This window comes from Chenopodium album, chromosome 19 (assembly GCF_948465745.1).
Source record: "Chenopodium album chromosome 19, dcCheAlbu1.1, whole genome shotgun sequence".
Taxonomy (NCBI): domain Eukaryota; kingdom Viridiplantae; phylum Streptophyta; class Magnoliopsida; order Caryophyllales; family Amaranthaceae; genus Chenopodium; species Chenopodium album.
Window position 1 is genome coordinate 36,283,360 of NC_137852.1, and position 15,546 is coordinate 36,298,905.

At 31.9% G+C, this 15,546-nt stretch overlaps 1 protein-coding gene across 2 annotated transcripts; it reads left to right on the forward strand.

Annotated features, from left to right (window-relative positions):
• The first annotated feature begins 9,620 nt into the window (after window positions 1–9,620).
• LOC145595327 (uncharacterized) lies at window positions 9,621–14,951 on the forward strand. 2 transcript variants are annotated; one of them, XR_014102935.1, is made up of 7 exons: window positions 9,621–9,761; window positions 9,870–10,004; window positions 11,415–11,488; window positions 11,586–11,665; window positions 12,092–12,243; window positions 13,837–14,003; window positions 14,863–14,951. XR_014102935.1 is itself a non-coding variant. In XM_081651718.1 (6 exons), exons 1-6 carry the CDS (start codon window positions 9,758–9,760, stop codon window positions 13,917–13,919), a joined length of 528 nt encoding a protein of 175 aa, XP_081507844.1. In that variant the 5' UTR covers window positions 9,621–9,757; the 3' UTR covers window positions 13,920–14,191. The 2 variants fall into 2 exon arrangements, 1 of the variants encoding a protein (XP_081507844.1); XM_081651718.1 differs by lacking the exon at window positions 14,863–14,951 and having other exon boundaries at window positions 13,837–14,191.
• The last annotated feature ends 595 nt before the right edge of the window (window positions 14,952–15,546 follow it).

Sequence of the window (15,546 nt, forward strand, 5' to 3'; positions counted from 1 at the left end):
TTATATCCAGCAAACAAACCAAACCCACTTTCCTTTCTTAATTGGCCCATTAATTTTATGAGGCCCAATCTTAAAAGTAACCCTACACCACTCTCTCTCCTATAAATACCCCATACATCCCCAAAATTTCCCCACACAAAAGGTTAGTCTTATTTTCTTTCTCTTTTGTTTTATTTATTTTGAATTATTTAGTCATTTGAAATAAAATGAATTTAATTATTTATTTTATTCTTACTTCGTGCTCTTATTTTATTTATCGGCGAGATTTGGGTAGAATTAGGAAGGGCGTATAAAATAGATTATTTATTTCTGTATGCATTGTAATTAATTACTTTATGCTTTTATTCATGTATGAAGTGATCATGCAAGTTATTTAATTCATCTATGTTTTATGTAATGGTGCAAACTTGAGTGATCACTTAGTATCATGTTTAAGGATTAAAGCATGTCAAATGGAATGAAATGGAATGAGATTCTTTGTGCAATGTGAAATGTTTAAATGATTTAATTTATTTGTGTGAAGCATGTAATTATGTGTCTACTAATGTATGTTAATTTAATAATGTTTTGCACTTGATGCATGAATTTTGGTGGAATTGAATCAAGGGAATTATTTTATTTAATTTTCGTGTGAGTAGGAATGATTAAAAATAAATAATCATTTCCTTTGAAAGTGACTTATTAGGGGCGATTGTGTGGTCGTGTACACCTTTCTACCTTAATATATATATTTGATGATCATGAATGTGATTTATTAAGCAAGTGGAGTTCTTTCGCGCAGATGTCGGCCTAAGAGTGTGTTACATTTCTAGGCAGAGAAGGAGGATGGCTAACAATGATGCTTTAGCTGCTGCTATTAGGACTAGTTGAACCAAATTCGATTGACTTGCCTATTAGTTTGCCTACTAGTGAGGTTGTGAGGTGCACCAAGATACATAAGGGTTTACCTTTGAGGATTGGATCCGAGAGACTAATTTTCCATCTAATCTTATAGAATTTGAGTTGGGTGACCTTGATGTCATTTTGGGAATAGATTCGTTAGCCACTTATAAGCTAATATAAGATTGATTATGAGATAAAGAAGGTTTACTTAAGGAGTTCTTTGGGGGAGATTGTATATTACAGACGTTTTGGGAAACCAAATGGTATTGGGATTATTTCTGTGTTGAAGTTGTCAAAACTTGTACGTAAGGGGCATCCTTTGTTCTTTTGTTGTGTGCAAGACTTGGAAATGAGTAGTAAGTGAATGTGGAAGATGTGCCAATTGTGAATGAGTTTTGGATGTATTTTGTGAAGAAGAAAGATGGGGGCATGAGATTGTGGATCGATTATAGGGAGTTGAATAATGTTACAGTAAAGAATAAGTACCCACTACCCAGGATCGATGATTTGTTTGATCAATTGAAGGGAGCTAGTGTGTTTTTCAAGATTGATTTACGTTCGGGGTATCATCAATTAAGAGTGGCTGATAAGGATATACCTAAGACTGCTTTTAGGATTAGATATGGGCACTACGAGTTTACAGTTATGTCTTTTGAGTTGACCAATGTACTTGTAATCTTTATAGACTTGATGAATCGAGTATTCCATGAGCAAGTTTGTAGTTGTTTTTATTGATGATATTTTGGTATACTCGAAAAGTGAGGAAAACATGAGCCATTGGGAGGCCGAGGATGATATGAGAAAGAGATAACCTAAGTTATTTAATATGGTGAGTTACGAGGGCGTAACTCTTGTTCTTTAAGGGGGGTAGAATGCGTATAATTTCGCGTTTTTTGCCCTATTTTATGCTATTTTATGGTGTTTTCATGCTTTTCATAGCGATTTTATTTGTTTACGCATCTAGTAAAGTGCGTAAATTGGGATGGTGATAAAGTATTAGTGTCGATATTATGACACAATTGGGATTCCAGCAACATAATTTTGAAAATTTTGAAATGGCTTTATGCAAAAGTTTTGCAATTTATGGGATTTTGTGCTAAGTTTCGGGACGAAACTTCTTTTAAGAGGGGTAGATTGTAATCCCCCGTATTTTTTTAAATATATTATTAATGAAATTATATTTTATTCTTAATATTTATTTGTATTTTTTCGGATTTAATTTCAAAAGTTTCAAATTATTTTTGGGTTTGATGAATGATTTTATTACAAAGAACTTTTTATGAACCTTTCTTCAATAATTTATATCCAGCAAACAAACCAAACCTACTTTCCTTTCTTAATTGGCCCATTAATTTTATGAGGCCCAATCTTAAAACTAACCCTACACCACTCTCTCTCCTATAAATACCCCATATATCCCCAAAATTTCCCCACACAAAAGGTTAGTCTTATTTTCTTTCTCTTTTGTTTTATTAATTTGTGTAATTATAATTATTGATTATGGGTTTTGATTTTATTGTTTGAAATCAATTTAATTAGTATCAAATTGTATTTTGATGATTAAAATTTATAATTTCATATTTTATAAATGTTATAATTTTCAGATTTTGTAAATTTAATAACCTAGGGTTTTTAATTATTGAAAATCATGATTTTAGGGTTTTTATGAACAATTGATTTAGGGCTTTTATAGTAATGATGTTTTGAAATTTTGGTGATTATACTACTAATTAGTTTCCAGATTATTTTGAATACGTAAATTCGTGTTTTAATGTTTAGATTTCGGTTCGTTAATAATAATCCCGTTTTAATCCCGGTCAGGTTCTGAACTCATCCGATTTTGACAAAAAAGTAGTGTTTTTCATGTGGAAACGATGTTTTAAGAAAGACTCACCACCTTTGGTGGTGAGCACCACCCTCTCGTGGCCAACTTCTGCCTTTAAATATGATTTTCGGGCAGTTTTTCATTTTTAACGAAGTTTTTTTTATGCTTAAAATTTTATCCTTGAGTTTGATTAATAAAATTAATTATGTTTAAAGTTAATTAAGTATATAAATATGTTTTTTCTATTTTAATAAGTTTTTCATCATATTATATTGTTGGAAATTACTTGGGATAGTAATATTAATTGTTGGTTGTTTTCTAGGAAGTGATTATTCCCTAGGAGAATTTTAAGTGATTAAAAGTGGCTCAAAGGATTGTTTGTACGAGGTACGTACATGTCTAATTCGTTATAAGTAGTATCATGTTTAGGTACCAAAAGGAAAGAACTTAGTTTCATGATTAGGGAACACTTGGATGGAAATTGTTTGGTTACACATTGATTTAATTCATGTGCTTATGTTTATGAAACATGTTTTGGTGAATTGATTATGTTTGTATGGAATTATGGATGCAAACATGTTGAATTATATTGGATAAAATGTTTGTATGGAATGTTGATACAAGCATAATTTTATTGGATTGGTTTGTTAACCACATTTGGATTATTAAAGGATTGGAATTGAATGGTTTAAGTGGAATGAATTTATTAATTATTCCACAAGGTTATTATTATTTATTTATTACTCAATCATAACTTGTTAGTATGTTGAGTAAAGGTGGATTAAGCCGAAATGGCTAGGTGAGTTGACTATGTTCAACAATTTTGGATAATTTGGAAGTTTTATAGAATTAAAGGTCAATTTGTGATGTGATCACCATTGTCCTAAATAAGATTAAAAATGAATTTATGTATGATTGTTATGTATGGTCTTCTTGATTGAGTCGGCTATTAATTAAAATTGTAATCACGTAAAGTGAAACATGGATGAGCAATAAAACTCTGGAAAGCGTGCACTTCTAGAGTATTGACAATTATGGGTTGGGGTACACGGTGGTAGCCCGTGGCTTTTCGAGGCTTGTTTGATCAACATGTCCTCTTCTCTTTTGGTATTTACATTTTATTTTATAATGAAAGTTAGATGGGATCCTAGACTAACTTTGTGAGAATGGAGTCGCGCCCATTCTTGCATCGCGCTAAACTTTTATTTCAAATGGTCATTTGGGACCTGGATTGGACAACCTGGTCTATTGCTTACTCCAAACTAAATTAATTAAATTAAATATAAAGAGTCAAGTGTTTGGAATTAGTTAGTAAGTATGTTGAGATAGTTGAATTGTCTAAGTGTGGAGTCTTGATTAATGAATTCGTGTTGTATGTTTATTTACTTTAATTAATTGAGCATGCTAGGTTTGGTACGTTGTAGCTTGTATGTACTCAGCTTTGCTGATTGCGTGCTTTTGTGTGTGTTTTCTTTTGTTCATGGCCTTCGCCTTTCAATGACCCTGTGATGATCCAATTATTACACTTGTATTATTGGGGAGCAGTATTGCACAGGTTAGCTTGATGATGTGAAGTTCGGGGATTTGACATACGCATTGTCAAGGGATTGGTGTGATTGAGAGTATTCGTTCTTTGTGTTGAACTTATTTATGTTTTACTGTTTTGATTATGTTTTGGATTTTTAATATTGGTTTGGTTTTAAATAAGGGCCTTATATGGTTCCAATTTGTAAGCTTTGACTTATTCGTTTTCTAAACTATGTTATTTTAAAGACTTAAGTTTGTCTTTCCGCTGCGATACTTTGAGCTGCGATACTTTGATAAAGCCTTAACGTTTTAACACTTGGCGGTAGCACGTCAATGGTTCTCCACTATTTTATTTAAATTAAGTGGTTTGGAAAAGGGAGAATTATTGGGGTGTTACAGCGGAGTTTTAGGAGAAATTGGAGAAAATAATAAAATATGGAGATAGTGGGGTTGGTAGAAGAATAAAAAAAAATGTAAAAGGCAAAAGTATTGGAGAGAATTAGAGGAGAGAGAATATATGTTAGGTCCACTAAGTATGAGAAATTAATTAAATATTGTAAAAACTTTCCAAATAAGGAAATGGAACAAGTATTTAAAAACGGGCGGAAAAGGAAGTGAAGCAAGTATTTAAAAACGGAGGGAGTACGTGTAGTTAAGAGTGTAATTAAAGAATTAAATAAAAAACAAGGGAAAAATTGGAATATAATCATTTCTTTAATCTGTTGAACGTTCAAACATTCATGTATTTATTACTCGTATTTGTTTACTCGTACCAGTCGTATTCAAAGTTACGATTGTTATTGATAAGAATTAGCTTGTGAAAATTAGTATGTAATGGCGTAAGCCTTGTGATTGGTAACCTTTGCCCTAAAAAAAATTATGGATATTTTATCTTTTTGACTTGTAATCTGACTTATCAAAATAGATCTAACAACATTTAAACTACGTGTAACTTTTATATGTTGTGGGAGATCAAACACGCAATCCTCCCTATTAAGTGCAACCTCAATCACCACTGCACTAACCTCCAATGGGTGTTTAACTAAGATTTTAAGATTAGTAAAAATCACTTTATGATGCAAGTTTTAAAACTTAGGACTATTTTACTGAATTTTTATTATATTTCTTCTTTAAGTTTAAAGATTTTTTTACCGAAATGAAATTAGTTTTATTGAATATAATTTTTTTTTTTTGTAAAGTGAAGGCAAAGTGAATCTCTACTACTCCCTCCGTTTTCCACTTTCCTTTCCGTCCTTTTTTAAAAAAATATGTTCCATTTCGTTATTTGGAAAACTTTTACATATTTAAATCATTTATCTCAACTAGTGGGATCCAATAAAATTATACTGCCTCTATTTTTTAGTTGACATTTTTCTATTATCACGCTTAGCTTGTCAACGCATGTTTTGAACGCTTACTAAGGCCCCGTTCACTTCACCTTATTTTTGCTGATCTGAATTTATTTTTACTGAAACAAAATTATATTTGATGAACCTAAATTATTTACTGAACTTAAATAAATTTTACTGAACTGAAATTAATTTTACTAAACTGAAAATATTTTTGCTAAACTGAAATTATTTTTTTTACTGATTTTCTATCACTCCCTCCGTTTTTAAATACTTGCTCTATTTCTATTTTTTGCACTATTCATTTGTCTTACTTTGACTAATGTTTGTGATTTATACATAAGAAAAAATATAGTCTTGCGAGTACTTGTTGGAATCATCTCAATGAATAAATTATTAATTTTCAATTGTTAAAATTTATACTTATTGATAATTAAAGATATTAGTGATCAAAGATTAGCATCGGCATGCGTGTCCAAGAGAAATGGAGCAAGTATTTAAAAACAAAGGGAGTATGATTTTTCTTTAAGAAAAACTGAATTTCACTGAACTACACTTATTTAAACTGAACTGAAATTATTTTTACTCAAGGTATATACTCCATTGTTCACTTTACGTTATTTACAGATTATTAAACTTGGTGATGACTCCTAAAGCATAATAAATTCAATCAACAATAATTATTCAATCAAACAAACATACCAATTTAATTCTTGAATAATTAGTGACCACATATAATTTAATGTTGAACCCTTTTTAAATCTACTTCAGTGTCAAAGACACCTTAAACGCATAAAGCGCCAACAATCCTATCCCTCGGTGTAAAAACACCTTAAGTGCACAAAGGCACCAACATACCATTTATTCCTTGTGTACATAGACACTTATATAGCTCCTTCCTCATGCTTAATGCATCAATAAAAATTATATGGACTATAATAAAATTCCTTTTCAATACTCTAAACATAATTAAACAATTAGTTTAATTAAACATGCTCTCTAACATACCATAAATAAATATGTAGTCCATATACTCATGCCAAAAATATAATTTCCAATCCATAGATCATCACAAATAAATTCATGCTTCATAATTCATTCACCAATACTAATAATTCACAATTTAATACATAAACCTTAGCATGATACTACTTGTAATTGATTGAAACCAAACCTAGCATGATTCTACATCATCAAATATGCTAAGTACGCGAACGTACCTTGAATATGATCTTAAAATCGCCACGACTAGTAAAAATTGCTCACTTCAAAGTCTCCTACAAATTAAAATTATAATAGTGTATTAAAGTCCACTCTAAACAAATTTCCAGCAATATATACTATTTTAAAACCCTTCATAAATTAATTAGAATAAGCTGAAATTATATTTAGAACACCATAATTAAGTCCCCCTTAATGGGAATTTAAATTTCCTTTAAAAACATAATATTTAGGGTTCTACATAAAATTCCTGCACTATTTTTCTAATTAAAACTTGCTGAAATTTAGTCTTAAAGTACTTAAATTGAAGATCTAAACATTAATACATCATATACTTTCATAATTTCATAAATCAATAACCTAGGGTTTCAAAAATTGGGGCTTTTTAATTAAAACTAAATCTGAAAATTTATTAATATAATTACATCATTCAAATATCAAAATTAATCCAAAAACTCATAATTTATAATTAGATCTAAGCATAGATTAAAATAGAGAAAGAAAGATTAAGTTTTTTTTTTTTCGAGAGCTACTCACGGCAGCAGCCCCCACGGCCGCCTGTCGCCGCGGCTGCTGGCCGTGTGCTGGTGGCGCGCGGTGGTGTGCGGTGGTGGTCCGGCCACGTGTGGTGGTGGTGATGGTGGCCGGCCGAGCATAGGGGAAGGGGAAGAGGAAGAAAAAAAGAAAGAAAAATAAGGAGAAAAGGGGAGAGTTTACCTTGGGTTTTCTCCACTCTGGGCAAAGTTGATTTTGCCTCATAAGTGGGATATTTATACCTCTTCTCTACCAACCCTTTTACCCTAAACTTTCCTCTTTTAGTTTTCCTAATCCCTTCCCAAATAAAACTTGTTAAAAATTAAACTTTCTTAAATTAAAACCCCATCTTTTAAATAAAAATAATTAAATAAACTTTCCTTTTATAATAATATTAATTAAATTGCTTTAATCAAAATGATTATAACTATTTAAATATTATATAAAATACATACTTTAAATAAAATACGTATAAAAATACGGGGTATTACAATTTACCTCTTATTATATTCTAGTTTTGTAACACTTAAAAAAACACGGAGGGAGTAGCAACGTTGTAAAATTATAAAAAGTGAATATTAATACATCGAGACGATTCAAACAAGATCCCACATGATTATATTTTATCGCATCTATAAATCACAAAAGTGAGTTAAAGTATAGTGTGTGAATAGTATAAAAGTCAAACGATGTCAACTAAAAAACGGAGGAAATATTTTTTGAAGCGGAGATCAATTCATTAATAAGAAGTCATATGACATTTACAAAAGATATCATAAACGATAAATACAATGAAAATTGAATCAAATAATTCTAATTCTGTAGAACTACGATTGCCAGTGAGGATTAACATTGATGAATACTCTCATCTCTTGAATCTATGTCCTATGCATCCTTCTTCTACAAGGGGGCCTGGCAATTATTGATAGTTTTTAAATTGAACAAAACCTGATTCAATTTAATTGTAGTCATTGATTTGACAACTGGTTCAACGTTGCACAAACCACCACCAAAAATTTAGAATTTCCGATGACAAAAGAGAAGTCATCTACACCTATCAAGACCATCATAAGGATGAAATTTATTATTATAAGCGATTTAAAAGAAATGTTGGAGTTTACTACTGATCAAGGAACCAGTGGTAGCCCCTACCAATAATCACAAGGGAGATCAAGGAGAGAAGGATGTTGGAAAAAAGAAGAAAGGAGAAAATAAAAGGAAAACCCTAAAAAATTGAAAAAACCCTAGTAAAATATTACTTCGTAGTAAAAACACCCTCCCAAAGAGAAATCTAGAGGGAAAACCATAGCAAAAATTAGGAATCAAACGGATGATGTATTTCATTACCTTTAGATTATATATCTTCCAATTCAATTTACCTTCCACTAACTCCAATACATCCGTATTTCATTAATTTCTTCAATTTCTCCTAAAACTCCCCTACTCCCTCCGTGTTTTTTAAAGTGTTACACTTTCCATTCCCGGCCGTGTTTTTTTAAGTGCGACACTTCCTTTTTTGGCAAAAAGCTATATTAAAATATTATATCTCTCTCCTCTCATGGTCCCCACTCAAACCCACTACTACTTTTTTATTGTATATTTTCTCTCACATTCATTACTTTTCAATCTATCTATCTATAAATAAACTAAAGGAATAACCGCTGACATCATATTGTCCATGTGGCAGCTTTATAAGAAAAATTTTCCCGCCTAAATAAAAATCTAACGTCATTATATTTTCTTTGGTTTCAAATTTCAAATTTAATTTCTCATTCTCTCAATTTACCTATACTCTTTAATTTATTTATTTTTTTCTATCACCAACTATTGGTATCTAATACATCTTTCCCTTATGCTTCATCGAACAAAATACTTTGATGTACGTATACATTTTTTCTATTTTCCTGTATATATTACAAGTTTAAAATCATTATTTATTTGTTTGATTAAATTCGTATATTAAAAATCTAACGTTTATATATGTGCTTAAATTTTCATATTCGATTTGTTCTTCTTCAAAATTAATTTATAAAATTAGCATTTACAACTAATGGTTATATCTCAATAATTTTTCTGATACGTAATAATACATAAAAAATATATATACTCTATATTTTCGTGCATCGCACGGGACTAATCTAGTAAACTATTAACCCACTATCTTTCTTTTACAATTTTTTATTACTCCAAGGAGTATTTCTCTGTTAAGTGGGCCGTTTTGTTTCTTCATAAGCGAAATTTTAGGAAAAAAAAAAAATAGAGTCTGTAATTTAAACCTTAAACCACTTTCCAATACCGAATAAAAAATCATCTTCTTCATTTTCTCTGCACTCCTCCGACACTCCCGGTAAAAGCGATTCCCCTTCACTGAAGAGGGTACTCCGAGACGTTCAAACTCGTGGATTCTGAGAATTTGATAATGGGTATACTTTGAATTTTACTTTCTTGCATCCCCTTTTCACCCAATTTAATTTTGCAATTCATTGGAAGTTAATTTGATGATGGGTATACTTCGAATTCTTTGGTTGCAGAAGAAGGAGATTCAAAGAAAAGTAGAATGAAGGAAATGGAAGGAATAGCATCTATAGCACTTTTGCCATGTGGGTCCATCTCTGGTCACTTCATCCGTCTTCCTCATTCTACTTGCTATGGCCTCCATGGCATTGGTTTATCTCTTTCCCTTTATTTTCTCTAAATTGCTTTTATTATTTAAATGCATTTACTTGCTTTGATAATGGTGGGTAATGTATTAGTTGTGAATTGTTACTCGACTCTTCAAATTAAGTATTCGTGTCGGATTTTTGACACTTGGGGATGGTATGGACACTGATTGTTTTTACAAAATATTCGAGTCGGGCATGGGACATGAATTTGTGTCAGTAATCTAATTCTGATAGTGTTCTTTGTTCGGAATTGTGTAAATTAAAACTGCAACTTTGATTTTGTTTGGAAAAATTTATAAGGGTTTTTAAGGTTTCCCTGCTTGCTTGTTTCTAAATGAGAGGAAAATGTAGTGTGATATTATTGCACCTTATTTTCTGAGAAAACTATTGTATGTGTCGAGTTTGTCATGTAAGTTATGTACGAAGTATGATGGTTCATAAATTCTGGGTCATAGGGAGAGGGATTCACACCTTATGTGGTGAACTTGGTTATTAGATGCTACTTCCCACAATTTGATTATTACTACCTTTGCTGGGATTTGATTGTCATATTGCTACTTCAAATTATATTATCATAGTGACGTACATTTTGGATGGAGCATGGAGGGAAAAAGTCATTCCAATTGCAACTTCGCAAGAAAGTGTAACGGGGTTTTGGATTTCTGTCATATTGGCGAATTGCATTTGTTTTGGCTCCCATTATCTTTTTATGACAACTTATACATGTCACTAGTAGTCACATACTATTTGCATGACTATTAGCTGTTAGCTTTGTATGGCATTTTTATAACATAAGCTCACCATGTTAACTTGTTCATCCTGACTCCGCCCATATTTTGCACATATTTCCTGACTACCAATGTAATTAAGGCTATTTCCTGTATGGATCTTCCCCAAGAAGCATGGTTAGAAGCTAAGAGCTGTTTCCTTCTTGCTTTTTCTGAATTACAATATTTCTGTACTTCATGCTTCATTTTTCCTTGTGATTTTATTATTTTAATGACACTCTTGTACCATTCTATTTGCAAAGTCCTGGTTGCTATCTGAAGCTGACATGGTATTGGTAATGCTGTGTTTAATTTTATGCTTTTGCATATCTGCATGTTTAGTACACAACGCCCATGTGCACATGGAATTCCTCTCAAAATGAAATACTGCTATAGGAGCTGTTTAGTGAGAGAGCAACAAGAACATTTGATCTGTATATCCTGCTTCTATTCCTTATTTGTGAATATTTCAGCTGTATTGTGTAATTATTAAAGGTTTTAATCAAATAGTTATGTGTAGTGAGATTCTTATAAATTGTGGATGTTTTATTCTATCCTTTACCCTATTTCTGTTATCTTATACAATTCTATAAATTTGAGCTGTCTTTTTACCTCTTGACATTGATTATGTCTCTGATTTGGTCAGAACTCGCTTGTGAAAGAGAGTGCAGTACAGGTGATGACTATCGTTTGATCAAGCTCAATATTGTTGATTTCGCTGTAATAATTCCTAGAATATTCTCTCTATGTGACATCACTTTCTCACCTTGTATTTGTATTTCATCTCATTATGGTTTGATGACATATTATATGACAGACTAAAAAAGAAGCGACTGTGGTTGTGGAATGCAAAGGACATGATGCCGCAAGGTTTAAGACTGCTGAACATGTACATGGGTAAGCTGTTCCAAAACCACCTTATTGACGTGTTTTTTCATTTTAGTAGGAACATGAGTGGACTTTATTCATTTTGGTTAAAATCTTTTTGAAGATGTGTAACTTTTGCCTATTGTTTAGATTTAATTCTATTTATCAAAGGTGTAGTGCTCTTTAATGATGGTTAAGAAGGTACACTATTTTTCTTGACTTCATGTTATATGCTGCCCTCATTGCTACAATATGCATTTCTGAGCTTGGTTTTTCATGTGATGATGATAAAGCTCCATCAGATGCATGCCACGAATTTTATTGAATCAAACTGGGTTTTTTTTTTTTTTTTTTTTTTTTCTCTGCAGCTTAGTTTGCATGCTCTTAGTCTATAGGAAACTACTAACAAGCATTTTTTTTTTTTTTTTTTTTTTTTAATACTTGGTTTGTAGACAGCTGGGGGAAAGATATCACTAATGAAGTTGAACAGAAGCACACAAAAAGCAAGATCATAATCTCCTTTGAGTGTGAGGCACTCAAAGCTGATAAAGCAGCAGAAGATCACATAAGGCAATTTATGCCAAAATTGGCAGGCATGGATGCTGTCGGTAAGTAGTACATTTTAAATTTTGGGTGCATCAAACTTTTAGGTTTTGGTGCCTGTCTAGTTGTTTTATTAGTGAATGGTGAATATCATAAATTATGATGTGAGGCAAAATTGGCAGCACAAACTATAGCTCAAGTGTGGTCAACAACATGACCTTTAGGTGGAGCAATGAACAACACCAACTTTTGGGGTGGGTGCAGTTAGTGACATAAATGATTTCCGGCACCAAAAAATCTACCGAAAACACATAATGTTCTACTACCTTCTTTCATATTATGTGCAACAAAGGCCTTACACGGATTCCTAGAGAAAATTTGTTTGTGAGTGTTCACTGGAGAGAGAAAGATAGAAATGCATGTGATGAGGAGAGAGACCGAGAACCTTTTTATAGAGTGGCTGATCCTCCAAAACTGAGTGGCTGATTCTCTGGTTTTCTTGGTTTAAAAGAGCCCAGCATCCAGAATTAAAAGAATAGTTCCCATTCTTGGTTAGGGCCCAAGAGTATCTATTCTCAGTTTCTCAGCCTCAGAAGACAGAATATGGGTTGCCAAGACCTCCCTCGCGCCTTCTTGCTGGAAGTGTTTCCAGATTAAATTCGCATTCCAACTTCTATTATCTGTAAATAACTCACAGACTCTCTGTGGTTTTGGCTGTTGGGATTGCTCCATTGGAGTAACTCTTTTCTTTCCAATCCACATATCTTGTTCAACATGAGTATGTCTACCATTTCCAATTCTACATCCTATGCCTATTTTGAGTGCATTCACTGCCCTCTATATACTGTTTGCTGCCCATGATATATTAGAGCAGTTAATCCTCGGAATATTGATGCACCACACTTCCATCTTATAAGGCGTACGTGTTGTCTTTTTGGTCTTTGATTTTTATTTTTTATTTTTTTTGGATTTTGGGCCGGGGGGGGGGGGGGGGGACCATGATCCGAAAGTAAGATTGGTAGGTTCCAAAAAATAGCATCAAGATATGCACGTCTATTTTTATCATTTGTGTAGGCTCTATCCAGCGGCTCATAGATAGGATTTGAGACTATTGTTGCACCAAGTATATTTTGATCCCGAAAAGGGGATAGTAAATCAGGCCAATTGGATCTTCCAATCAAGAAAGTTGCTTAGCCCAGGGATGATCTTATTGCCTCCTAATTTTTGATCTAGTGATTTAACTTGGTTGAAATCCCTTATTAGAAGACATAGTCCTTGAATTGTATTATGAGCTCCTGTAAAGAGGACTCAATCTCTTTTTTTTCAAAACTTAATCTTTTGATGTTCCCTAACAACACTCCTGAATGAATCTGACTTGTTGAATCGACCTCCCTCTGCTTTCACTCCGTTTTCATTGTCATGTTTACCTTTTGTATTGCATTATAATTTTATCATTCGGCAATGTTAATGCTATTCTATGACTTATTATTTTTAGAAAAGAAGCAACAAGTGTCTCATTCACGGCATTTAGACCAAATCCTTCTATGCTTCAACAGTGAATCCAACAGAACAAATGTTACAGTTTGACGTGAAATGACCTATAATGTATATAATGTTGAAATCTTTATAATTACTTATTTATTTTATCTGTGTCTCAGTTAACACTGGAAATATGACCATTACGGGTTTGGACTTCAGTGAAGAAGATGATGATGAAACTGAGGATGAACTGGATCTTTGATATTACCGGACTTCGAATGGATTCTGCATGAGTAATTCAGCAAGAACGTAGCTCTGTCTCATAGATTCATGGCCATAATGCAATGTAAATAGTTGATTGCTTTCTTTTCTTCAGGTTTTAGCTGCTAGTGCTACAAATTTCAACTGACTGAATAATGGTAGTCTTTTTTTTTTTTTTTTTTTTTTGAAAGACTGAATAATGGTTCTAATTTAACTATATATCCAGTGTTCTTGTTGGTTCCATATTCATTTGCATGAACATACATAATTATTTGTGTGTATGTTTTGACTTTGTGCATATTCATACTCTACTTTGATTTATAGTCGATGGAAAACAAAACCATGGTAAATAAGGAATCTTGTTAGATTCGTTTTAATATATTTCAAAATACCTTTTTATTTTTGTATAATTTTAGTTAATTTAGTCAAAGAATTTCAATGGTTAAGTTTATGTATTGCATTAAAAAATAATACTCCCTTCGTTTCACTTTGATAGTCCCATATACTATATCGGGCGTTTCAAAATGATGTATTCATATTGAATATTTCCTAACATTATTATTAGGTGAATAAATTCATAATCCATGAATAATTAATCTAATTGGGTGTTTAAAGAATCAAATAATTCTGATTGGTTAATGTATGTGCTAGTGGATTGCTGACATGGCAAATTTTCCAATCAAAATTTATTATAGGTGGTTTAATTATAGCCCATAACCATAAATAAAACAAATAAAACAAGAAAACGCAAAACATTATTTACAAAGTTGCAATCAAATTCCAAATTATTAAGATTCCTCATTTTCTTATTTAAAGTGATTGATTCCAAAGGGGACTAACAAAGTGAAACGGAGGGAGTATCATTTAATAAGACGAAGGAAATATTAAGCATGGCTTATTCTAGTGATTTTATACTTCACATTTTGGTCTCCATGAATTTGCAGGTCCTAACTTGGGATCTGGGGAATATTAGGATTGAGGCTCCTGTGCTCTTCCCTTGCCATCAAGGATTCCATACCAAAGAAAATTTGATGTAAATAGAACTCGACACTTTGTGAGATCTTGTTACATTTATCTTGAATTTTAGTTTTTATATATCAAATTTTATATTATCACAAATTCTTGATTACGTATTTAGAGATATTGTTACTATTATATTGCAATGAAAATTGTGCAAATTGTAAATTAGACTATCAAAATGAGACGAAGAGATTTATAAATTTGTTAATGTTATTCATCTTAATCTTCCAATAATTTATGTTTAATCCAAAATATGGGACTATGTACTTAAAATAATTGTGTACATAAATTAGATGATCGAGAGAGACAACTCTCAACTCCAGAGTATTATAAATGAATATTTTTTCTTAACCATAAAAGGACCATCGTCCAATATACGCTAATATATTCATGGAAAAAAAAATGATAAGGTGACATTTGTCGTTTTCATTCCAATAATTTCCACTTGGCAAAGGAATATAGGTACATAATCCAAAACAGAAAAAACACAATTCATAAATTGAATTTAAGGTGGAAATTGGACGGTCTATTAAATATGCAAGGAGGAAAATGTTGAAAAACATAATCTTTAAGCTAACTCATTTGTGGCTATTTTGATGCCCATAACA